The 25,729-nt window shown below is 44.5% G+C and overlaps 1 protein-coding gene across 1 annotated transcript in view; it reads right to left on the bottom strand.

Annotated features, from left to right (window-relative positions):
* ROCK1 (Rho associated coiled-coil containing protein kinase 1) overlaps positions 1 to 25,729 on the bottom strand; it is a 2,099,493-nt gene that overhangs the window by 1,154,820 nt on the left and 918,944 nt on the right. The window contains exon 14 of the mRNA XM_078687444.1: positions 11,810 to 11,945. Within this exon, the coding sequence (XP_078543570.1) occupies positions 11,810 to 11,945 (136 nt within the window). The remainder of the gene's footprint in view (positions 1 to 11,809; positions 11,946 to 25,729) is intronic.

Below are 25,729 nucleotides of genomic sequence, written 5' to 3'. Positions count from 1 at the left end.
GCCTCTTGGACCTTTCGCGCAGTCCGACCTCTGTCAGATTCCACTGCGTCCACGGTCGGGGCCGTCCCAGGCCGCACGTCGCCCGCAGGCCTAAATAGCGGTAATCCGCTCGCTCCACAACCCAGACCTCTCCGATAGCAAAAGAGCGCTACGAAAGTCGGCACCAGCTAGCTTCCGCTGCCCCAGAGTTCAGCGAACGGCAGAGACCTCAGGATACGGCACTTCTACAGAGTGACTACTGCCCGGGTCCAGAGCTCCCTCAGTAGTCAACCGCCATGTTCGGCAGCTGGCCACGCCCCCTATAAGAAACATTAGTTAGTGGTAGATTCCTTACCTTAGAATTACCCCAGGCGTCGTACCACATCCAGAATGTTTTCATCAGCAGTACCCCTGCGCGTCAGAAGGTGTCGTCGTGCGACTCCACGTCCGTCGCTGGCGTTGTGGTCGCCGAGATGACTTCGCGGCAGCTACTTAAACGCTGCCCTCGCGCACTGACGTCAGTTCTGCACATGACTTTCCGCGCCAGGAACGCAGAGCCATGCTGACCACTGGTGCATTAAAACTAGGGATCTGAAAGGGATGACCTTAACCCTAGAAATCAGTTCGCATAAAGGGGAGGATGGGTGGGGCGGTAAGGAATCTATCACTAACTAATGTTTCTTACAGATACATCGTTACTGAAGGTAACTTGTTCATCTGAAAGAAACACGTAGTGATAGATTCCTTACCTTAGAATAGATACCCCAGCAATACCAACCCCGGTGGTGGTTCAGCGAAGTCCCAGAGAACAGACGGCCAAAGAAGCCATCTCTCCAGACTTGGCGGTCCCGGCAATAGTGCTTAGTAAAAGTGAGCAACAAGGCCCACGTAGCTGCCGGACAGATGTCTTGTAAGGGGACACCACGTCCCAATGCCGTAGTGGCAGTCATCGCCCTGGTGGAATGGGCACGTAGCCGCACCGGAGGGTCCTTTTTAGCCAGAGAATAACAGGCTTTAATACATGAGACGACCCATCGGGAGATGGTCCGCTTGTGTACAGCCCAACCTTTCTTGGCACCAACATAGCCAAGAAAGAGCTGATCATCGATCCAGAATTGTTGTGTGTGGTTCAAGTAAAATGAGAGCGAAAGTTTTAGGCCCAGACGGTGGAGCCTCTCTTCCTTTCTGGAAGGATGCGGAGGAGGAAAGATGGTGGGCAAAGTGATGGTCTGCCCGATGTGAAAGGCAGTGACAACCTTTGGCAGAAAGGGTGGACGTGTTCTGAGCACAACCTTGTCCGGATGGACACATAGAAAAGCAGTTTTATAAGAAAGAGCCTGGAGCTCACTCACTCTCCTGGCAGAGGTGATGGCAACCAGGAAAGCAGTCTTCACAGTCAGCAGACGAAGAGGACAGTTGTGAAGAGGCTCAAAGGGAGCGCACACTAAATATGTAATAATCAGGTTCAAGTCCCACTGTGGCATTACAAATAGGAATAGGAGGGAAAAGATGAGTAATGCCTTTGAGGAATCTATTTATAACAGGGGACTTGAAAAGAGAGGGCTGATAAGGGAGCCTGAGAAAGGTCAAAATAGCAGAAAGGTAGCCCTTGATAGTGCCCAGAGCAGAGACCTGCTGGGCCAAAGAAATAAGGAACAGAAGAACTTCTAAAAGAGGGGCAGAAACGGGATCCACAGCCTTTGCTGTGCACCATGCCACAAATTTATTCCACCTGCAGGCGTATACCAACTTAGTGGAGAGACGCCTGGCTGCCAGAATGGCATCACAGACTTCAGGAGGCAAGTCGAAAGGAATCAACTGCGGCCGCGCAATCTCCACGCAAAGAGGTGGAGACTGGACAGGTTTGGGTGGAGGACCGTCCCCTGCTGCTGCAACAGAAGATCCTCCTTAAGAGGCAGTCGGATTGGGGGATCAATCCGCATACTGAGTGTAGGAGAGTAGGGTCTGCTTCCTATGGTCACCCCCACTTTTTGCTTTTGCTTTACTGGTTTTCAACTTAGATGTGGCTGTGGGCCTACTAATCAGACCCACAGCCCAGATGCACTCTCTCTAAATTCACACCATGTACCCTAGGTACATCCACCACTGGGAATTGGCTCACCTTATCAGCCCCTTTAGAAGTGTACCCTAGGTACTCAGGGCATAGGTGTAACCAAGGCCTACCAGGGACTGCAGCATGTATTATGCCACCCCTGGCTGGCCACTCAAATGGACACAACTGGCTGATCACTCAGCTGGGGCAAGGTCGTGTAATCACCCCTTGCTTAGGTATAGTATTCCTATATCTACCCTTAAAAATAGACACACAGTAACCTATAAGCCACTCCTATGGCAGGCCTTAACAATCCTGAAGGCAGATTTCTTGGTTATGTGTGAGATGGTGCTCTAGCATGAGCTGAGCCTGTCTGCAGCTTTCGGAACCATGTCCTTATAGCTGTTCTATGATATTGCCATACCATATACTCTTAAGTGCATTATAATCCTCGCGGTTAAATGCTAACTTTGGTTTGGCTTTATCCAAACATGTTGTGTAAGGTGTCATACGCTTTGGAATACTACCCCCTCGCCAATTCTAGTGAGGGGGTAGCATTCCACCCTTCTAGAGGCAGAAGACATGTTGTTGCTGACTATCCCGGTTAAAGTTAACCAGAGCCCCAGCGTCACAAAATGGATGCTGCTGCCACAGACACAAGTCTGACCTCCTGCTGCTTGGAGTCCTTCTAGCGAGGGAGGCCTGGACAATAGGTTTCCTGCCTGGAGAGGTGCGAGCACCACCCCAGACAGGATTTTGTGTATTGGGACAGGGAGGGCTGAATAGAATGAGACATGCCTGGGGCACACTAGGTGCTCCATGCAAACCCCAGTTCAAACCGGTTGCTGGGGCACTCCAGCCCCAGTTCTGGCACAAAACTGCACAAAGGAAAGGGGGTGTAACCACCCCCCTTCCTGGTCCCACCCATAGGAGGGACCTAGTGAATAAACCAGCCCCCTTTAGTAGTATAAAGGTAGGAGCTGACCCAGGAGACTTTAGATTTGATCCTGAACTGAAACTTGAAACGAAACTCTGGACCCTTCGACATTCAACCGACTTGAAGACTGAAGAATCTCCCTTGTGGCCAAGGAGTGACCACCCTGGGAAACCAGGCACCATCCTGCAACTCGACCGCTTGCTTTGTCCCTATTCCCGCCAGAACTCGAGCGCAGAGCCTGACAAGACCTCGACTCCAGGACTCCTCTGACCCCACTGCACGACTCCAGCACAGCTGAGCTCCGTGGAAGGCGTCGGAACCCGTGGAACCAGGCAACTTGGAAAGTCTTCAATTTGCTAACAGCGCAGCTCCTGAGGCATCCTCGAAGCTGTGCACTGGGCACTGAGACACCCCGACACCGAGCTCCACCTGCACCGAAGACCAGCCCTCCACACTCCACGAGATCTGCGTGGGGCCCTTCTGCTTGTGTTCTGCTCGACGCATTGTCCGGTTGCTGGCCCTTTGGCTAGTAGCCCTCTGACGATGATCCTTGTGAAAATCCATCGCTGGTCTGGTTGCTCTAGACTGGCCCTCGCTTCCCTGAAAAGGTGAAGTACCTCAGACCCTCCTGGTCTGCACCAGAAGCCTTTTGTGTATCCTGCGTGGGTTGCCTTTGCTTAGGCTTGTTGGCTCCAATCTTGAAGTTGACCCCTCCATCTGCGAGAACCTTTGTGGGACAGCTCCTCTCCAGCACCTGGTCATCCTTGACGCCTCCTGGTCCGCGTGGCTGCAACGACAAGCTTCACATCCGCACCTGATTGCTCCTCGACGACGTCTGGTTCCTCTCTGGTTCCACCCGGTCACTGGCTAGTGACCTAGACTCTGTCCCTTCTGCTTTCAGGTCCTCTTCATCCTAGATCCACCCTTGGATCCACCCTGACATCTTCCTCCTGGTCGCCTGCAGCATCTTTCTTCAAGGCTCCATTGAGAACAACGACAAACCCGACACACTTTGACACCTTTGCACCCGCAGCCCGTGGGTGAGGTAACGCGAGTACTTCGGTGCTCCAGTAGGGATTGACTATCCTAGTGTCCAGATTTACTGGTTGTTTCCTCCTAGCTAGACCGGAAGTGTCCTAAATCTTCATTTACTTACCTTCTAAGTTCCCATTGACTTAACATTGACTCCCGCGTGTGTGTAAAGACACTGCACGCGCCGCCTGTGGGCCTCCTACTCCTAACCTAAGGGTCAGATAGTGTAGCCCCAGCAATTCTCTAGGCCCTAGGCCTTCTCCTTTCCCAAGTCGTGTTCCTTATACCACTTACTTAGTATATGGTTTTACACGCCCCTAGGGCCTAACTGTAAATGGTGCTATTTAAAGTATTTCTAAGTGTGCTTTTGCCTCTGACCTCATAAAGAGTTCAGAGGAGTGTGTTAGTGAATAAATACATATATATTTTATATATATTCTGTGTGGTGTCCTTTCATTTGATATTCAAGGGATTACATATGGTAAAATAGCTGGCTTTACACGCCCTCAAGAGTCTTTTAGCCTAAGACTGTTATGCCAACGCTACCACTAGGAAAGCTGTTCTATAAGGTTGACTTACAACCATCATCATAAGGGTTGTTTGGACTGGTGCAAGGTGCTCACTAGAATAGTGAACATCATATACCAGGCCAACTTCTCACACTGAGTAGCTTGGGATACCAAACTCTTTGAGCCCAGTCCGGGGCCACAAGAATGACTTCGGTCGGGTCGTGCCTGATCTTCTTCAGCACTCTGGGCAGAAGTGGTATAGGCGGAAAGGCATACAACAGACCGCAATGCCACTCGCGACGAAAATCGTCGCCTAGCGAGTACCGCCTTGGAGTTTCCAACGCGCAGAATTGCTGACATTGCGTGTTCTCTTCAATAGTACTAACCAAGGCTCTCCCCACTTTTGAAAGAGACCTTGCGCCACGTCCGAGTGAAGACGCCATTCGTGATCCATCATGCATCTGCGGCTGAGTTTGTCTGCCCTGGCGTTGAACCACCAGGGAAAATGCCCTGCTGTTCCAGCCATGTCCAGAGGTGCAGAGCCTCCTGACATAGGGACTCCCTCCCCCTCCAGTTTGTTGCAGTAGCACAAGGTGGTGGTGTTGTCTGCGAACACCTGCATCACTTTCCCTTTGACAGAGGAAAAGAATGCCTTCAGTGCAAGTCGGATCACCTGAAATTCCAGAAGGTTGATATGGAGCATGAACTCCGCTGGAGACCGGAGGTCCCTGATCTCTGCCTCTCCCATGTGGCCCCCGCATCCCAGGAGGGTCGCGTCAGTCACCACTGTGTGCTCCGGTAGGGGAAGGGAGAGGCATCTGCCCTGGACCCAATGCCGGTTCGTGAGCCACCACTGCAGCTGCTGTTTAGTGCCCTCCGAGTGCTGGACATAATCGGACAGGTTCCCCTGATGCTGCGCCCACTGGAGCTTCCTATCCCACTGCAGAGCCCGCATATGCCATCTGGCATGAGTGACCAGCGGGATGCCGGAGGCCATGAGGCCCAGCAGCCTCAGGGTTATCTTGACCGAAACCCAGGATAGAGGCCGAAAGATCGGAATCATAGCCTGAATATCCTGGACTCGCCGTTCGGGAGGATTGGCCCGAAACTGCGTCGTATCCAGAACCGCTCCGATGAAGAGGAGCTTCTGAGAAGGAATCCAGGTGTGACTTCAGCATATTGATGGAGAACCCCAGCAAATGCAGGTCTACCGTAGTCTGGAGGTGGGAGACGACTGTCTGGGGCGTGCCCACCTTCAACAGCCAGTCGTCAAGATAGGGGAAAACTGGAACCCTTGATCTGCGCAGATGAGCTGCGATCACCGCCATTACTTTCGTGAACACCCGAGGGGTGTTGGTAAGGCCAAAGGGGAGCACGGTAAACTGAAAGTGCTCGTGGACTATCATGAACTGCAGGTAACGCCTGTGGACCGGCAGGACGGGAATATGAAAACACGCGTCCTGCAGGCCCACAGCTACTACCCAGTCTCCAGGGTTGAGAGCAGGCAAGACCTGAGCCAGAGTTAGCATCTTGAACTTCTCCTTCCGGGGGAAGCGATTGACATCCCTGAGGTCCAAGATAGGATGCAGGCCCTTGTCCTTCTTGGGCACCATAAAGTAGTGGAAATAACAACCATGTCCTACTTCTGGTGCAGGAACGCGCTAAAGGGCCCCCTTGGCCAAGATGATGTTTTTGCATTTGTCACCCCTTGGCCAAGAAGGCTATAACATCCTGGTGAAGAAGTGCCAAGTGATTCCCCTGATATACAGTGGTACTGGGATGGCATAGTTGGAGGGGCAGTCTCAAAGGGGAGGGAGTAGCCCCTTCGGACTATCTGTAAAAGCCACCTGTCTGAATTAATGGTGTCGCAGTGGGGTAGGTGATGGCGGATCCTGCCACCCACTGGCGTTTGATGGTCCTGAAAGACTGGACTAGGAAGGTTTGGAGGCAGTGGTGGCTGGGGTGGAGGTGGACTGACCCGTCCGCTGGCCTCCTGACCCGCCTCGGCGGGTCCCACGTCCTCACTGAGACTGTTGCTGCGCAGTCCTGTGGCTCTGAAGCGAACGTGTCGGGTGCCCCTAACGTGGCCACAGAAGGAGCGAAAAGCAGAAGGCAGAGGAAAGGCCCAAGGACTTGGTCGTAGTCCGCGAGTACTTAAAGCGCTCTAACGCACTACCTGCTTCATTGCCAAAAAGGCGAATGCCATTAAAGGTCATGTCCATCAAGGTGTTCTGGACATCCATCGAAAAACCAGCGGTCCTCAACCAGGCGTGGCGACGGAGCACCATTGTCATGGAAATCGCTCTGCCCAGCGAGTCGGTGGTGTCAAGGCCACATCGAATAGTGAACTTCGCTGCATCTCTCCCTTCAGTAATCCCTGAAGAGAGCACTGTCTGGGCCTCCTCCGGACACTGAGGCAGCACCTGCGCCACCATATCCCACACAGAGTGGGAATAACGGCCCAAGGGGCATGCAGTGTTCACAGACCGCAGCCCTGAACTGGCGGAAGAAAAAACTTCTTACCGAACTGTTCCAGTTTCTTGGATTCCCTGTCCGGGGATGCGAAAGTGAAAGTGCTTTGGGACGCAGAGGCTTGGACAACCAAGCTCTCAGGGTTTGGGGTGTTGGGAAAGGAAAATGGGGTCACCCGGGGCCAGGCATTGGGTCACGTTCGTATCCACAGGAGCCCCTGTGTTGGGCCTGGACCAGGTGCCCAAAATAACGTCAAAGTGCATCATTAAATGGCAGCAGTGGCTCTGCAGAGGTAGCTGCCGGTTAAAGCGCTTCTGTCAGGAGGTTAGTCCTGACGGCCACTGTAGGGAGTTCGAGGTGGAGAGCCTCTACTGTGCTACGGAACACCACAGTATAACTGACACCCTCCTCCGTAGCCACGGTGGGAAGAGTAAGCATGCCAAGGTCAGGAGAGGTGTCAAGACCGCTGGCATCCACTAATTCCTCTACCCAGTTCGGGTCAAACTCACACTGTGCTGTGAGAGGGTCCTCAGACCCCTCCCAGCCCTCCCCTTCTTCTGAAGGCTGATGAACAGGCCAAAAATAAGGAGGGTAGACATAGGGGTAGAAAGGCTCCATCGGCGTCGGAATCTGCGTCGAGTGACGCCGTTCCAGCGCCGTGTCCACATCAGGGCTGAAACCGGGGACGACAATGTCCGGGGGAACGGGCAATGTCAGAAGTGGTCTTGGTGGGGTTGACGTCAGTGGAGGTGTCACAAGGTCAACCGGGATCCAGACCTGGATCGTTGGGGACCTGCGACGCCGGGGCCGGAGAAGACCACAACGCCGGGGCCGGAAAAGACAACGATGCCGGAGCCACCCAATGCAGAGCGTGGACCCCCAGTCGGGCCCGCGGGGCCCAAAGGCACACCGGCAGGGTCCGACAGCCTAAAGAGGTGGGCCATGGCTGACAGAAAATCCTGCAGCTGGGCTGGAGTCACCGACAGAGTTGGGAAGGGCAGGTAGGCTGACGGCGACTGCGTAGGCTCCGCCGGAGCCACGGTGGTGCCACCACCCACATCCTCTGCCGCATCGCGCAACGGGAAGCCGGAGAGCGATGGCACTTCTTCGACGTCTTGTGATGCTTCGCCTTACCTGACCTCGAGTGCGAAGACTTCGATCCCGACGAACGATGGTGATGGCTCTGCGACCGGTCCCTCGATCTCCCATGGGAAAGGGACCTTGAACGGCGCGGAGCTGACTGCCGGACTTCAAGCAACTTTCGGGACCGCTCCCGGAAATTCTTCAGCGCCATGGCCCGGCAGTCGGGGTCGTGCCCCAGGCAGTAGAGACACTTGCAGTGCGGGTGCGGGTCCGTCACCGACATCATGTGATGACAGTCCCCGCAGGACTTGAAACCGGACATCTCTATGGCACCAGGAGTCGATGAACTCGAGAAACAGACAAAAAGGCCACGAAAAACTCAGTCAAAAAGTGACTGGGGGTACAGCTCTCTCCGGATCTGCGCTTGCTTGTGCGGAAAAAGAAATAACTGACGTCAGCGCACGAGGGCAGCGTCTAAGTAGCTGCCGAGACGTCATGTCGGCGACCACGACGCCAACGACGGATACGGAGCCGCACGACTCCACGTTGCGACGTGCAGGGGTACTGCTGACGAAAACTTTTCAGATCCAGTCTGACGCCCTGAAGGTAATTCTAAGGTAAGGAATCTATCACTACGTGTTTCTTTCAGATACTTAATTTGTTTTTTCTCAGAGTGCAAAATTAACAGGAGGCTGGCGGTTACGTTGCTGCTGGGAGTCCATTGTACATTCATATTTTCGAATGTATGCATGCATGCATGCATTTCGGGTAGGCATACAAATCTGCTACAAATATATTCATCTAGCCGTTTAGATCAGCTAATTGGCTGAAAACTTCATCTTGGAAGAAACTAGCTGCAGATAAAACATGTTTTCCCTTTGAGACTCACATACTCTGTACTTGGTTCTTTTCTCAATCCCTTTGGCCCTTGTTCTGGCTAAACCACAGACAACACACTGAAGATCCTCAGCTCTCTGATCAGTTGTTGGAGGTGGATGAGAGGTAGCCATCCATCTTCTAAGTGGATTGGCACTGGGTTTCGTTGTTGTTGCCTTCTCATAAGACTCAGATTCATGTTGTGATTCACTGGTATATGCCTTTTTTTTTTTTACAAATATTTTCAAGGCTTTTTCCATTGTATACGACTTGCAGCACTTGTTGAAATATTTGATCCTCTTTACCCATAAGTTTCAATCATTTGTGAACTTCGTCTTGCCATATTTATGCAGCATCTCGAACTCTTCTGTTTTGCCACAGTTGATGTTAGCTTTACTTTCGGATTCGTTTGGCATATGACACATTTTTCTTTGTTAAGGAGGCCTCAGATTTTTTAGTTTGCAACATTTTGGCAGGAGTTAAAGATTCTCTGTTAATACCTGCTTGGCTTATGTTTACGAATTTGAATTTAAAGAAAACCTGAAACAAAAACAAAATTACCAATATGATGGCCAAAAGACATCATTAATGAGAGCCCCAACTTTGGAAAATGGCGGAAGGGTTGCCCTGAGGAGCTATTTTCTGTCTCGATAAGACTATTTGACCCCCAAATCCTATGGTTTGAAACCAAATGAAGCATATAGGTCTCATGGCTCATTAAATATTACATCATCACTGCAACACAGCCATCATTTTTTAAAATGTCATCCAGAAAAAATTGGCCCAGGTCAGCAATGTCTACCCAAGCTAAATTACTTCTGTAATGACTCAAAACACAAATCCAAAATGAAAATCTCTGGACAACACTTTTATTTTATTTAAAGAGGTATGTAAAGGGGCCAGGACTATAAATAGTACTTAATAGTACTTTGTTACAAAACGTTTTTTTTTCTTTACCACAAGGACAAGACTAACAAAGGTGGTAGGACTAATCTTCCTTTTCATGAAGAAACGCTGTTATAGAGATAACTACAGAAGAAAATTCATCCCTCAACTATGTTCAAAAGTAAGATTTTTACATGTATTCTTTGTACAACTGATGCGTATGTCCGCACTGTAGAGTGTCTGCACTCCAGCACAGTGCTTAATTTCGGTCATTGCACCACCAACCCCCAGGATATGACTAACAAGAAAGTATTGAAAAACTCAAAGTACATCACCTCTGAGGAGCAAAGCACATGTCAACTAACCCTGGGCGGAGTTTGCAGTGTTGCGCTATGCAGAACTCCGCGAAGTGGCAAAAAAAACACCAGCCGCGCTACGCGGAGCTCTGCAAACGGCGGAGGTATTATTAGAAAAATGCCATTGGAGGTGATTGCACAGTGCGGATGCTTGTCCGCACTGTGCAATCATATCGAATGGCACCTTGTACAGCGCAAGCGGTCCCTTCTTTCCCTTTTTGAGTGGCAGCTTTCTCAACGTGACCAAGCAGTTTCTCATCGTAAGCTGTCGTGAGCATACGCAACCACTCGCAATGACAAACCTGACCACCCCGCGTTGAGAAATCTCGCCGGGATGTTTATTTCTACACTCACGCTCGCCAACTTGATGTTGACGATCGGGAACGTGGAAAAATCTCGCTGGGAGGTTGATTTCCCTCGCTCGCGGTCGCCAACTTGACATTGACAATCGAGAGCGAGGGAAAAAACTCGGAAACCTGTGAGCTCCGTGTAACGCGGAGTGCAGGAAACTCCGCAAAGCTGAGCGTAGTTCACCGCCCAGGGTTAATGTCAGCTTGCTGAAAATCAAATATTATACAAATAAAGAGACACAAGAATGTGTGAATCAGTGACTTTAAAAAATACGTGATACACAACCAAACATTTAGCACAATTTGTCCTTCACTATTTGAAGAATTTAACAAATGCACCAAAACCGACTTGATGTTTATTCTCAGTGAGTGCCAGGTATAAAAGAGAAACCTTGCATGAAAGAACACTAAAGTTCAATTGACTAATGCAAAGAAAGTCCTTCTTAATTTCAAGAGTTAGGATTTATCTGAAAGTTTCAAAAAGAGCTTAAAGGCTTTATGTCCTTCGGTCTATTGACCAATGATACCTTTTATAAATGGCAGTTAAACAAAATATGCCATGGTCTTCAGCTGTTAAATAATTGACATTTAATTCAACAATGATTTTTTGTTAACGTAGCTTTGAATACTTTGTGCATATATAAAATCAAATCAGCACGTAAAGTCTATACATAAAATGAATCACTTACTACAAACATATTTCTATTTACCATATCTCCAACCCATTAGGTTTCAGCAGTCAATAACCTTGGCCCATAACAGGCGTCCTTTATTTTTTTTCTCAAACATAGACAGCCCAGTCATTTGTATTTTACATGAGTGCCATAGCAGTCCATAAGAAAATTTGTTTTAAAAAGCTGTGGATAACGATTGGTTTAAATGCTATCTATGACCCATGCAACATTTATCATAATTACAGAAAAATAATTACACGCACCACCATTTTAAGGATCACTTTATCGAACTGTATACCAATAAGTGTAAAAAATAAACAAGGCATCAGGCCTTTTCTAGCGATGTACTCGGATCTGGAACAAGATTTCCTTATGAATTAGCACTGCCCCAACGCATACTGATTTAGTAAAGAGCTGAAAGCGCGCCTCTTTAAATAAAACATCACAATGCTTTAAACGTCCACAACCTCTTCCATCACTCGTTGACTTTATTGTGGTCTTTGAACATGTACTGCTCTCTGCTGTCTAGGTTAGCGGTACACAAATACCATATACGTACAATGAAATGCTTATCACAATTGTTTGAACCTGAAAAAGTCTTACCTTCATTTTCTACATTTCGTTTTCTTTCATTCTCTTGTTCCACCTTCCTTTGATATTCGTTTATTCTATGTTGCAGCATCATATTTTGATTCTCAATTTGAGACACGGCAGATTCTAGGTTTTTCCTTTGATTGCCCTTTAAGGAAAACAGAAATATCTTGTTTCTGCGCTTTATGTTTTGATAAACTTAAATAATTCACATTTCATCTTTAAAAACTGAAAATATTTAGAAATTCAGAGCAACTTTCGTTTCCAAGGGTTTATACCACAACATAACAGATATAAATAGGAACTACGCTGAAATATTTATATACATTACAGAGTCCTGAGATAAAACAAGACCCACTTGGGAAAAACTTAGGTGGTATATGCAGTGGTGGCACGTAGAAGTACTGGGCAGAAGAGCTATTCAGGACAGTGCACAAGCTCCTGATGCTGAGGGGGAAGTTCTCGTAGCTTTGCTTCTAAGTCACCGATAAATAAGAGGGATCGCATCTTAGATTACCTGCTACTCTTAGGTACCTCTGATAATAAAGTGAAAAAGCCTCCAAATCTGTTGAGGTAAGCCATAAACATCAATAGGATAACATTCGCCTACATGGTACTATACAAAGGTCTAAGGTCTTAACCAAGCCCCACAAAGTTAACAACGTGAATCACAATTTTAACACTTTCGTATTTTACACTCACCTGTGATTAAAACACCCATTATTCTTTGATGTAATAACAGGGACAGGACACTGAGTTCACTGAAGAATACTTAGGAATTTGCATTATTTGGTTTCGATTACATGCTTCTCTCATTCTTCCACTTCCTCGTGTTCAAAGTAAGCTTTGTCAAAACTGGGGCACGTTTTTGCCTGTGTAGAGTACACTAGAGAAGGGGTGCCAAAACGTTCTGTCAGATTTCACCTTTGTTTAGGAAGGGTCTACTGTAGTTTGAGAAATTATAGATTCTTCAAAAGGACCTCTAGTCATGACTATCTTAATTATGAACAGGACCAGGTTCACTAAAACCTGAGTTTCTGATCCTTGGTTTCTTGCTGCCGCTGTCGTAGTTGTGGGAATATATATAATAAATGTAACTTTGAATGGCCTGTTAACATCAACTTAACCTGTACCTTCTTGACATGAAAGAAAAATAAAACTTCCAAGATTTATGATTTAACTTCTAGCTATTTTGATCGGTCCACAAACATCTTATCAGTCTCAAAGTTATATGACCATCAGTATTGGATGCAAGTTCAATTCAATTCAGAAAGCTTTATTCGAGTCATTAAAAATAACCATAAAAGCATATACATACATCATCAATAACAGTTCTCATCGTATTCATTTTTTTAAATGGTCATAAAAAGTCATAAAAAAACGTATTTAATAAGGGGTGAATTTAAAACATCATGCTTTTCCTAGCTTCAATAGATTTGCGCAGAAACGTTGCAGTAAAGAAGCAAACATCTAATTCATTCATTGAGACAATCAACCTCATCAGTGGTAAAAGTGCAGTATTTTAAAAATAACGGTTTTAAAAAGGCTGTACGAAAATGTTTATACAATTCACAAACTAGGAGAAAGTGCAAGGTGCTCTGTTTGGTGTGGCCATCACACGGGCAGGGGGAAGTTGGATATTCTTTGATCTTAGGGAATGCGACCAAATGGTGCGCAAGCCCAAATCTCACCCTGGTTAGGACAGATCTATGGGATGCTCTGGTGACAAAACTCAAGTATGGTTGGAACCCAACAGCAACTGAGTAGCTAGAATAGTATTGACAGGTTTTGAGCTGTTCATTATCACTACTATTCACCGTAGTTCTGTTAGATAAAAACAAGTTCTTAATTTCTAATTTTGTCCGTTCTGTTGTTGCCTCAGGGTCATCTTTAATATTGACTTTAAGGAGGTCATTAAAACATTGTGCAACATATTTCAGCCAGGGGATCTTATACCAGTTGTCCAGCCGGAGGCAATCTTGGATAATTACTCTATTAAAAGCGGTTTCTTCTTTACTCCAGATTAGTCTCCAGGACATTAGGGGTCTAAGTGCTAGTTTATCTGACAAATAACTGATACATAGTTCCCTATGAATAAGCTCTGTTGATGCCGAACTAGGAAGGCTAAGCAAATTTTTTAAAAACCTATTTCCAGTTATTTGTAATTGCATGTTACAGCCGTGACCCCACACCCCCGCACCATATAGTGCAATGGAGGCGCTTCTAGCAAGATATATATGTAGAATGTCCTTGATTCGGCGGTCCCCCAGATTTGCTGCAAATTTAAAAATACCATGGCAACTTTTAGCCATTTTTGCTTGTACATTTAGTTTTTCATTTGACCAATTGCCATTCCCGGTAAAAGTTATCCCTAGGTAACAGAACTTATCGACTGTTTCAATTTTCTGTCCTTCTATGTAAAAAGGTTTACATAAGTTCCTTTTTTGGCCACAAACCATGGCATATGTTTTACTTTTATTGATCACCATTTTCCTCCTAGACATAAAATCAGTAAATGAATTAAGGAGACGCTGAAGCCCTAATGGGGTTCTAGATAATACCACGTCATTCCGCGTATAGCAGCACAGGGACATCTATTCCATTTGACTTGGGCGCATCCGACAAAACCAGTTTAAGGGTTGAGTCTACCCCATTGATAAAGAGTGTAAATAATAATGGGACCAGAACACAACCCTGGCGGATGCCGCATCTTACCCGGAACTTAGGAGTACATTCACCTCCCTGGCCATACCGGACAGAAGTAAAAAGCCTTTCATAAAGCCTTGCCAGGAAGAAGATTATAGGTTCCAGGGCACCAAGGTCCAATAGAGTTGTCCAAAGAATGGAGAGATCCACTAAATCAAAAGCGCTGCTAAGATCAGTAAAACATAAATAAAGAGACGCTTGCTTAGCATAAGTATATTTCCCAATGATCAAATCTAAGTTGATACATTGTTCTAGGGTGCCTCTGCCTTTTCTAAAACCAGATTGTGAATCTGCTAAAATCCTATTATCCTCAGCCCATTCCTCCAACCTTACTAGTAGGATCCTGCTCATTATTTTTATTGAAGAATCTAACAGTGAAATCGGTCTATAATTTTTAGGATCCGATTTCACCCCCTTCTTATATAATCAGCATTATAGTTGATTCTCCCCAGGAATCCGGAGGGCCTTCCATTACTGCTATGTTAAATACTATATTTAAAAGCGGTACCCACAGGGCTGGCAATGACTTATAGACATCTACAGGCACTCCATCTGGGCCTGCGGCCTTTCCCTCCTTGCTGTTCTTAATACCTTGTGCTACTTTGTCTAGGGTAATGTCAAGAGGTAGGATTGGCCAATTAGCTAGGACAGTTAGATCATCTGCAGTCTTGCTTTTAAAAATACTCGAGAAGTTAGTTACCCATGCCTCACAATTTACATTGGATGATAATTCAGGCTGGGATTCATTCTTTAGGAAAGGGGTGTTAACAGTAGCCCAGAACAAGTGAGAATCTGAAGTGACTACAGCCTGGTTGAGCTTATCCCAGGCGTCCTGTTGCAATTCTCTTTTCCTAGATTTAAGAACCTATTTATATTCGATCCTAAGTCTCTTTACCATCACCGGGTCCCCGGGTGAATTTGCATGCTTCTCTCATTCTTCCACTTCCTCGTGTTCAAAGTAAGCTTTGTCAAAACTGGGGCACGTTTTTGCCTGTGTAGAGTACACTAGAGAAGGGGTGCCAAAACGTTCTGTCACATTTCACCTTTGTTTAGGAAGGGTCTAGTGTAGTTTCAGAAATTATAGATTCTTCAAAAGGACCTCTAGTCATGACTATCTTAATTATGAATAGGACCAGGTTCACTAAAACCTGAGTTTCTGATCCTTGGTTTCTTGCTGCCGCTGTCGTAGTTGTGGGAATATATATAATAATTGTAACTTTGAATGGCCTGTTAACATCAACTTAACCTGTACCTTCTTGACATGAAAGAAAAATAAAACTTCCAAGATTTATGATTTAACTTCTAGCTATTTTGATCAGTCCACAAACATCTTATCAGTCTCAAAGTTATATGACCATCGGTATTGGATGCATCTCTGAAGACGCACATCTGTTCTCTACAGGATCATTGTTTCAACATCTCAACTTCAAATGGCAAGGTGGTACATATTTACTTGTCATTTCTTCAACTCTGTTCGGAAAAGTTCACAATGCTATCACAAAAGCATAATGTATGATATTCAGCAAGAAGATCCTGCTAGTCAAATTTAACTCCCAGACCACTACGAATTCAAGGAACTTTACTTCTTAGACTGACAGCTCCAGCTGGATGTTACAGATATTTAACTTTTTAATCTACGCAATACAACAAACTAATTACACAAGAGCACCACAATACTGATGCAAGTCAAACAATGAGAAAATAGTCTGAAAGAATTCGAGGACAGGGGTGCATCTAACCAGAACTCGGAGAGAGCTGTGAGGCCATACTAATGGCAATACAGCACTATATACATTTCTGTAAAATAACCTAGTGGAGGCAAAACTGCCATCTTAGAGGTGTTTTCAATATTCCCTCCCACTATCCCGTATTGCCGTCTAAACACTACAGATCCGCTTAAGGAAGCACTTTACCTCAGTTTCATTTTTCCTAGTAAGCGTATCAATCTCTTCAAATGAGCTCTCTATGTAAGATACTTTGGGTCTAACAGAGTTTGGAGGCAGGGTTACTTAGGCAGAAACATGGTGGATATCCTTTTTACAAGTACCACAGGATATAATGCACTTGTAATAAAGAAGATGAAATATCTTCCTAGTTTTTAACTGAGTAACCCGACTGCCAAACTCTGATCCAGGCCTCTTGTTTTATTCCCGCGGTCATTTGTACTTCTCTCAATCCAGTAACAAAGTCACCTTCTGATGTTCACCCCTTCACTTTACAGTGATTCACTGAGTGCACTTCTACATAGGTGAACTCATCAGCAAGGTATAAAGAAATTCTGTTATCCTTTTGTTGCCACTGGTTTATTTACCTTTAGGGGTATACAACCAACTTGACAAGCTCGTCTCAAACTGTCAAAATACTTCTGCTATAATATTGTGAAATGTAATCAAGAGTACCTGTCCCATGCCACAGCATGAAGCACACAACTCACCTTATTCTGTGGGAGTTCGCGTTGTTTTTAATCACCGAAAAATGTTATGATACCATAAGGCTCTTTTTCTTTTGTGGTCACTCATCAGTATTCTGTGCAAGTCCAGTAGATTGCCACTGCTGCCCCACGACCACCATCACTCAATTTGCTAACCAAGTTAATTGTTTGGAAGTTAAATTGTCTGTGTTAAAGAAGTCAAGCCTTACTCTCTGAGGTGGTAGATGCTAGAAGCTAAAATGCAACATTACACAACAAATACCCCAATACAAGTCTGGTAGTGCTAAAGAGAAAAAATAAAAACTTGAGGTCTAAAATTGGATGCAATATCTCCCTCTGTTTGGTGATCAGAATGCATCTCCAATAACACCACTGTCATGTTGAGAGAGGGTGGCTTTCTATAATTGTTTTGTAAGCACAGATTTGAGCTTTTCAGCAAAATGTTTGTGCAGTGAGTGGTGACCTTCTTAAAATGGGAGGTACTATCTAAATTTCGCTTTCTGAAGGAACCAGCAATCTAAAGTGATCTTCTCCCAGTAACTCACCTAAAGAAGTATGGCATTGTCAGATCAAAGACTTAAGATTTTTTAGGATTTCGGTAATGCAGGAGAACGAGCATTACTATAGGCTTTCTCCATCCTCTATATGTATGAAACTTCTAAAGGGAATACCCTCACATGATCAGTATTCAGTATGGAAACTAAAGAAGCTTTGTCCTCGGTTCCCTTAAACACCCAATTTGCAGGCCGGGCGGGAGACTGACAGAGCAAAGTATAACACTAGCTCCACCCCAACTTCAGACCAACATCGCACAACGGCACTCCTGGTCTTTTACTACCTGGTTTAACTTCAATTTACATGATTTCTTTATCAATATGGCCACTCCTCTGGAATCTGTAGCCACCATGTAGTATACTAGTTGGATCTCTTGAAGAAACACGACTTCCGGAAAATAGCGCTTGATATATTGGTGCACTTTGTCCAGTTAGATTTTTGTATCCAGACCATTCCCTTTGCAAGAGAACTTTTATCCTCCCGCTATTCTGCAAGCAAGCATGAATTTATGGCATTCTTTATTAGCTTCTGCTGTGACCTAGCACCTGGTTCCTCATCTACTCTCATAGTCTCATTTTTACACTCTAGAGTTTCAGAACAATTACTGTAAACACAAAACTATTACCATCTCACCCCCTAACGCCCCCATTCCCCCCATCACCTGGTGCTGCAGGTACAACACTATCCATCAACCCACTATTTGCGGGGAGCCTGTAGCCTCAAATCACATGAAGATTGCATACTTAAATACAAAATTCATGTAAATATGAAGAGTATCAATATGGTTTTCATCCCCTCTCCATTTTATATACCATATTCTGTGAGCGACAATGTTAATCTAACATAAAACCATGTGCGCATACATATTGGTTTCTCTTTATTGCGGTTTCAGCAGGAGCTGGGATCATCTTTCACTATACTCTTGCAAGTTGATAGGTCCTCTCAGCTGCAGATTGGTCCCATCTTCATGCTTCAATTTGGACCTAGTGAAGATCAGACTGTAAGGATCAGTCTGCCATCTCATTGTAATCAATGATTGATTTTCCCAGATCTGTTGTTGTTTTACAGGTCCCCTAACTTGCTGGGTGCACCTTCACCACAGAGAGAATTCCCTCAGCCACAGCCAGAATATCCTTTTCCTCTGTCAACAAGGTGTATAGTGCATTGCTTCTCCCTAAGAAAGTATAGACTATAAGTTCTACTTTCCATGTTCTCCTAGTGTAGCGCATAGCAGTAGGCTGTTTTTAAATTACATTTTAACTAGGTTTGAAATGTTCATTTTATTCTTGTTCTCAACATTCATTCTCAAGGTATTCATGATATCCTGTGTGGTTATTTTAAATGTGCCGAGAACCAGGTTCGCCCTGTTGCAATAATGCTTTTAGTTAAAAGGGTTTATTTTTCAAAGGGGGTTGTGTGTGTGTGTGAGGTTGGGAAGAGTTGAATAGGTATGCTTCAACAATGTATTAGGTGGGATCCGGATGGTCTAGAATAACAAGTCTTTCACATTTAGCGCTGGTGCATTGAACAAAGTTCACGTGTGTCACCCATGGGTGGGAAAGTAAACCTTTTAGAGCTACACCAGAGTTGTAGTTTACACAATACTGGGTCTTGCAATGAGAGATCCTCCTCAAGACAATCTCTTCTGAGAAGTGGAGAATCACTTCTGTGAGGGCATCTGCTGGACTGAATAAACTGAAAGCCTGAATCAGGTGACTATGTTGTTATATTGAAAAACAGCTATGAAAGAGACATGTTTTACAATAACCAATGAAAGGCTATATTAGCCATTTTGGCTGCATACTTGAAAAAGAAACCAATTTTAAATAACAACAAAGTCACTAGAATAACCTAATAACTAAAAAAGTATTTCCTAGGCCTTTTATAAAGGAAGATTGCGAGGAAATAGCAACAGTGTAGCCTAACAGGCTGAAGTCTGAAAGACTAGGGAACGATGAGGTGCTCTTTCAAGGAATAGTATCTAATCATACCCTGTAGGTGACAGTAAAGCCAGTTTTATTCCTTGTGGATACCAAGGATCCGGGTAGAAGTGAGGACAATTCCCCTTACTCCTTCTTCAAGGAGGAGGGAGGGTTTCTTGTAACAATAATGAAGAATCCCCTGGAGAAAAAATAGGTTTACAAGTACCTAACTATACCTTCTCCTCAAAGGCATCTTCATTAACAAGCACTGAACAGAATAGCAAGTTAATCTGTCACAAAAGCATAGAAAAAAAGGCAAAGAGTAAAATCTACTACAAACGTAACCAAAAAGATTTTGAAGAGAGACTTGGCCCACTTGGGCATCAGTTCTAGAATCTGTGTAAAGAAAGTAAAGTCTTCTGAAAGTGTGTAAAGACTTCCAGTTGGCCACCTTAAAGGTGCCAACCATGGAGCTGTTTCTTAACACTGCAGTAGCAGATCAATCTCTCAAGGAATGGACTCTAAGTCTACCCAACAAACTTTGTAAGCATTACTATAGCAAAGAAGGCTACAGGAGATGGACTGTTTTGATGAGGCGAACCCTATTCTTATTAGGCCACAGTTAAGAAACAGAGTCAATTTGTCTAATCACTTTGTTACAATCTAATTAGAACCCCAAAACATCCAGTGAATGTAAAGCCTTTTACACAGGAGAGAAGGATCCTGGAAAAGAAAGTTGGATGAGAAAGTAATTAACATGAAATCAGATGCCCATTTAGGTAAATAACACTGATGAAGTATTTTGTCTTTATCACATCCTGTATATGGCTCCTTACAATGGAATACACTAACCCTGTGAGCATACATTAAGGCCACAAGGATAGCGGTCTTCCAGGAACTATGCTTGGGAGAAGCCTTGTGAATAGTCCAAAAGGTGGAATAAACCTTACTGAGACTCCACTGGTCTTCCAGACACTGTTGCAACAAATTCATTTGCAAACAGGCAGTTGGAACAAGAAAGAACATTGTTACGCCCAGAAGTGATAAAAACTCACAGGCCACTGGATGTTTTATTTCTACAAGTTTCTGGCTGATAGAACACAGGCTCTCCTCCACTGGGTACGCGTTTCCTGAAGTGACTATGACTGCTCCCAGGAAATGGAAGGCTTACACAGGAGACAGTGAGTGATTGACTATTACCAAAAGTGCAATGTTGTAGTGCCACTGGGCTTCTTGAGGGTACTGCTGCCTTCATCAGACAGTCTTCTAGGTAAGGACAAACAAAGATTTGAATTTTTATAAGAGCTGAGACCACCTCATGTGCTTTTAAAAAGTTCCAGAAGCAGATTTTAGGCCACAACATAGAACTTAGACATTACCTAAAGATAATCTCAGAAATCTGCGAAGTTTTTAGATGATAGGGGTGATGATGTGGATGGGAAAGAGAAAATTAGCACCTTGTATATCTACGGCACACATTCAATTCTATTGATGGAGCGGAGAATAAATCTGGCAAAGTGCCAACAGCCGAAACTTCTCATGCTTTAATAATTTGCTCATAGCACTGAGATCTAGGACAGAGCAGTATTTTTTTTTCAGTGCTTTCTTTTAAACCCGAAAGTAACAGGACCAAACTTTCTTTCCTTTCTATGTCCACTGTATTTTTGATTATGTGGGTGCAGACTTCCACACAAAATAACCGTAGGTAGTATGGAAATGTCTTTGTGGGTGAATGGATGAGAGTCATTAGTGGTACTTCATAAAACAGCTATTCTGAACCATATTTAGCATTAAGCAACCCTTTCTAATGTTATTTTTCCCCACACGTCCAGTTGGTCTCAGATGCTGCCCCATACGAGAGGGGCAAATGAAAGAAGTGGAAGGAGAGAATCATTGCTTGGCTCAGTTCCCTGAAGCAGCTGATGTTTGTTGTCCAACTTTCCTTTTCGTTTATCTACAGGGTTGAAATGATCTTTGATGTTAAAATTGTTGACGGTACTGCTGCAGCCACTGAGGGGAATGAACTCTTTGTTGTTGGTAGAGTCTGGCATAAGACCTGTACTGATTCTTTTCTGTTATGTTTTGTGCATTTGTATAGTGCACAACCCACCAGGAGGGACTCCCAACCTTGAAACAGGAGCTGTATGTACAGAGCCAGATTCGGGCTAGGTGAAGAGCCAGGTCTTCAGTTTCTTGCAAAATTCAAAAACTGAGGAGGCTTCTTTTATGTGCAGGAGCAGGTTGTTTCAGGCTTCAGAAGCAAGGTGGGAGAGGGCATGACCACCAGATCTGATTCTGCATACACGGAGAGTTAGTGCGAGTAGGAGTCCAGCTGAGCAGAGGTGTCTGGTAGGTTTGAGGAAGTTTATGGGGTTGTGGAGGTACGTGGGGCTAATGTGTACAGTTTTGAATGTGTGCATAATGAGTTTGAAGCATGATCATTTGTGGATCGGGAGACATGTGGAACTCTTTGTGGTGCAGGATGATATGAGTGGGAGATTGAAGGTGAGCCTAGCAGAGTTTTGTATGGTCTGGAGTCTTCTGGTCAGTTAAGCGTTGATGCCAGCATAGAGAAGGTTGCAGTAGTCCAGCCTTGCAGGTGATGAGGGCTTGAACGGCGGCTCTGTGAGTGTTAGTGGTTAGCCATTTGAAGATCTTCTTGTGCATCTGGAGTGTTTGGAATTATGAGATGTTCACTTGGTGGGTCATGGGCCTCCATCCTTCTTCAGTATCAGAAAGTAACATGAATACCACACAGCCTAGGTTTCTGAAACCAGCACGCTTCCCAATTGCTCCCTTGGCTAGGAGAACTAGAACTTCTTCTTGGAATGTAGACAAGTGATTCTCTGGAGGATGTTGTATTTTGGGTGGTATGTTTGGAGTATAAGGAATGATGGGGAGTAACCTAGTTCCACAATCCAGAGCACTCAATGATCAGCAGGTAAAACGTGATTCGATTTCCAACTAGTCGATTGAATGTTGCCAAGGTTAAGGGGATTTTGGGCGTCTGCAAGGGGGGGGGGTGCTGTTGTTGGGGAAGCTGCCTCGTTGGTGGAGATAAACTCAAACACCCAACAGACATTGGCCTTCCTTTCCTTGAACCTTTTAAGGCTGAATTTGCCCCAAAAAGTCTGTAGTCGCCAAAAGGAACACCCATAAGTGACAGATGGTCATCAGTGGAGAACCCTGTGGACTGAATCCAGGTGTGGCGCGTAAGCACCACACTAGTTCCAACTGCTAATCCTAGAGAGTTAGTAATGTCCAAACCTGAGTTAATCCAAAGATTTGCGCATTGTAACTATCCACAATGAAACACTGTAGAATGTATGGGACTGCATCAGAGACCGCCAGTAGGACAGTCACTTTGTCATATAAGGTGTGTATCTCCCCAGGTAACATGGTGCATTAACTTACCTGAGGGTAAGGATAGATATTTTTGCAAAAGTCTCCAAAATATTACATTCCCTAGCGTGGTAAGGAAAGCATTCAGGTTTGTAAGGCTCATAGATGTCTGTATTACACGACTCTCCGGAATAGGGTATTGTAACAAAAATCTAAATCTCCGGGAGCTGGTCTGTGATGTCTTGCCACTCACTTATTAATTGGAGGGCAAGAACCTGGTTGTGGCAAAGTGCACAAAAGTGCATCAATAAGAGCATCATTGAAGGGCAATAAAGGTTTCTGTGATGATTGCCCTTGGCTTAATACCTCTGACAGAAGTGTTGTTTTGATCTGCTGTGTGGGTCAGTGGCATAACAAAAGTTTAATGGCCCCCCTGCAATGTACACGAAGGGGCCCGCTCCGGATTTAATCTGGAGCACTCAGGCTTGTGTACTGTGCTGAGGGGGCCCCCTGCAGCTCGGTGTGTAGAGCTGAAGATTAGCCACATAGCCTTTCATAAGCTATTCTAAAACATCTATTTCTTTGAAAAACTGCCTTTTAAAAAATAAATGCACAGGCACTTTTTTTATATATTCTTTGTTAAAAAGTGCTAATGTGCTCAGATATCTTGTGCATGTAGGGCAATTTAGTACTTATAAGAAAACAAGTTACTTACCTGTAATTGTAGTTCTCCAGTATTGAAAGCTGTCATAGATTCACATGCCTGAATAATTCCCCGTCGTTGAGATGAGAGTACACGGATTATAAAAAAGCAATGCTTATATACATACCAAACTGAAAAGAGGCCCAGGCCCATTTCCATTTTGCAACCCATATCTCCCATTATGTAAAAGAGACCAAAATTTCCCCTGAATCAATCAGAACCTCTCACCTTTTGCCCCTCAAATTTTCGAGCACTTGTGCCTCAGATATTTTTTGTGCCAAAAATCCAAAGGTGAGCCTCTCAGGGAAGGAGGGTGGGTTGCATGTGAATCAATGAAGCTTCCAATACTGGAGAACTACAGTTACAGGTAAGTAACTTATTTTCTTACACCAGTATTGGAGCTTTCATAGAGTCACATGCCTGAATCAGAATAGCAAGCAGTAAACCAGCACATTTTATTGTGCAGAAAAACGGACTTCCGGCAGCATACAGATTGAAAAACTGCACTCTATGAGCATATTTACTTGTAGATGTCTTCTAACATTGAGATCACTTTCAACACTAAGACAATAATATTATATATATTCCAATCGATGGATTCACCCACACAACGATGCTTTAACCTTCTTTATTCGGGTGGCAGCAGGAGGTTGCACAGACCTTTCAAGTGTAGTAATGTGCTGCAATGGTCAAACAGGTCTCGGATAATTCCTTGTTCACTGACTTCGGCGATGTAGGGGAAGGAGCAATGGACACGCATATTTCAGGTGATTCCAAGTTCGTAAACCCACCCAACTGGGCGTATGCTTGCAGGGCATACTGGTCACTGTAGTTTTTGGCATCATACAAGTCTATAGTGGATGCCACTAACTCCTAGTGTTATAAAGTATTTTCATTCTGTTCATGGTTTTCGTCATTGTATATATAGAGGCAGTTTAGGAATTACTATGGTTTTATACTTTTTCCTTTGCTATGAATTCTCTTAATGATGCTATGAACAAATTATCTAGAAAATAATCTATTTAAAAAGAGTTTTAAAAGATTTATAACTTAGCCAGCCAATCGTGATGTAATAATATTTTTACTATGTCCTGGTTTAAATGGGAGGAGTCAAGGGAAGTGACTGCTAGTATATAACCACATGTATCTCTGGGACTGTCATGTGATCAAGTCCGGGATCCCCGGACGAAACGTGTAATGTTGCCGTTCCCATCGATGGAATAAAGCACTTCACTTTAACTACGAAACCCTTGTTGTGGTCTGTACCTGTGTTTGTGTTGGAGCCACTGCTTGGTTGTTTGCACTGCAGGATTGTGGAATCCTATATATATATCTATGTATATATATATATATATATATATATATATATATATATATATATATATAGATCTCATCACTACACCTCGTGAAATCGCTTCCGAACAAAGACGCGTACAGACATCCAATAGTGCATAGATTTATTGCTGTAGTCTTCTGCCATTACGCGTTTCGGACATGCAAGCGGCCTTGATCACATTACAGCTCTTACAAAAGTGTCCCGCTATTTGAAGTGCTAGTGCCACATAGATTCATAGACAAACAAAATACTTGCGACTGCTCATTGATACCCGCATAAATGCTTATCGTGTTAATAGGTTGATAAAATAGCATCCTATTTACTTGAAACATGTAATATGTCCACAGTTATAACAATATAAATATTTTCATAAATAGTCCCATGCCTTCATACATAACAGTATACACGCTTAAATGCCATGTTTGAGCAGTAAAGTAAAGTTCATGAATAAAACAGACTTAAAAAATTATAGAAAAAGGTTTTGGTGCTCCCTTAATGTGGAAAGGAAAATATATCAACATATATTCAAAGAACATGTGCAAAAAAATATATATATAATCCAAGATCCCAATCTCATTGTGTCCTATACTACTCATATATTATCAGATAGGCTCTCATGGTGCTCTTTCTAGATCAGAATGATCCACTGCCTTGCGTTTTCACTCATTGCTTAATGCTTGTTGTGCACTGCAGTGGACTCCTGTTTAGTCTGTAATAACTGGATACAGTAAAACTGACAATGTGCTACAGTACCTCTGATTAAAGTGCCCAATGCCATTAAAGTGCAAATATAGAGAGAACTAGAAGGATTAGTTACTTACCTGTAATCCTAGTTCTCCTCCAGGGGTATACTCATCAAAGTCATAACCTATAAATAATCCCCGCCCATGTGCGGGATCCCGGAGCATATAGAAAATACATATATATATATATATAG

The sequence above is a fragment of the Lissotriton helveticus genome, chromosome 4_1 (genome assembly GCF_964261635.1).
Source record: "Lissotriton helveticus chromosome 4_1, aLisHel1.1, whole genome shotgun sequence".
Lineage (NCBI taxonomy): Eukaryota > Metazoa > Chordata > Amphibia > Caudata > Salamandridae > Lissotriton > Lissotriton helveticus.
This window is presented reverse-complemented; position numbering and strand designations above follow the sequence as displayed.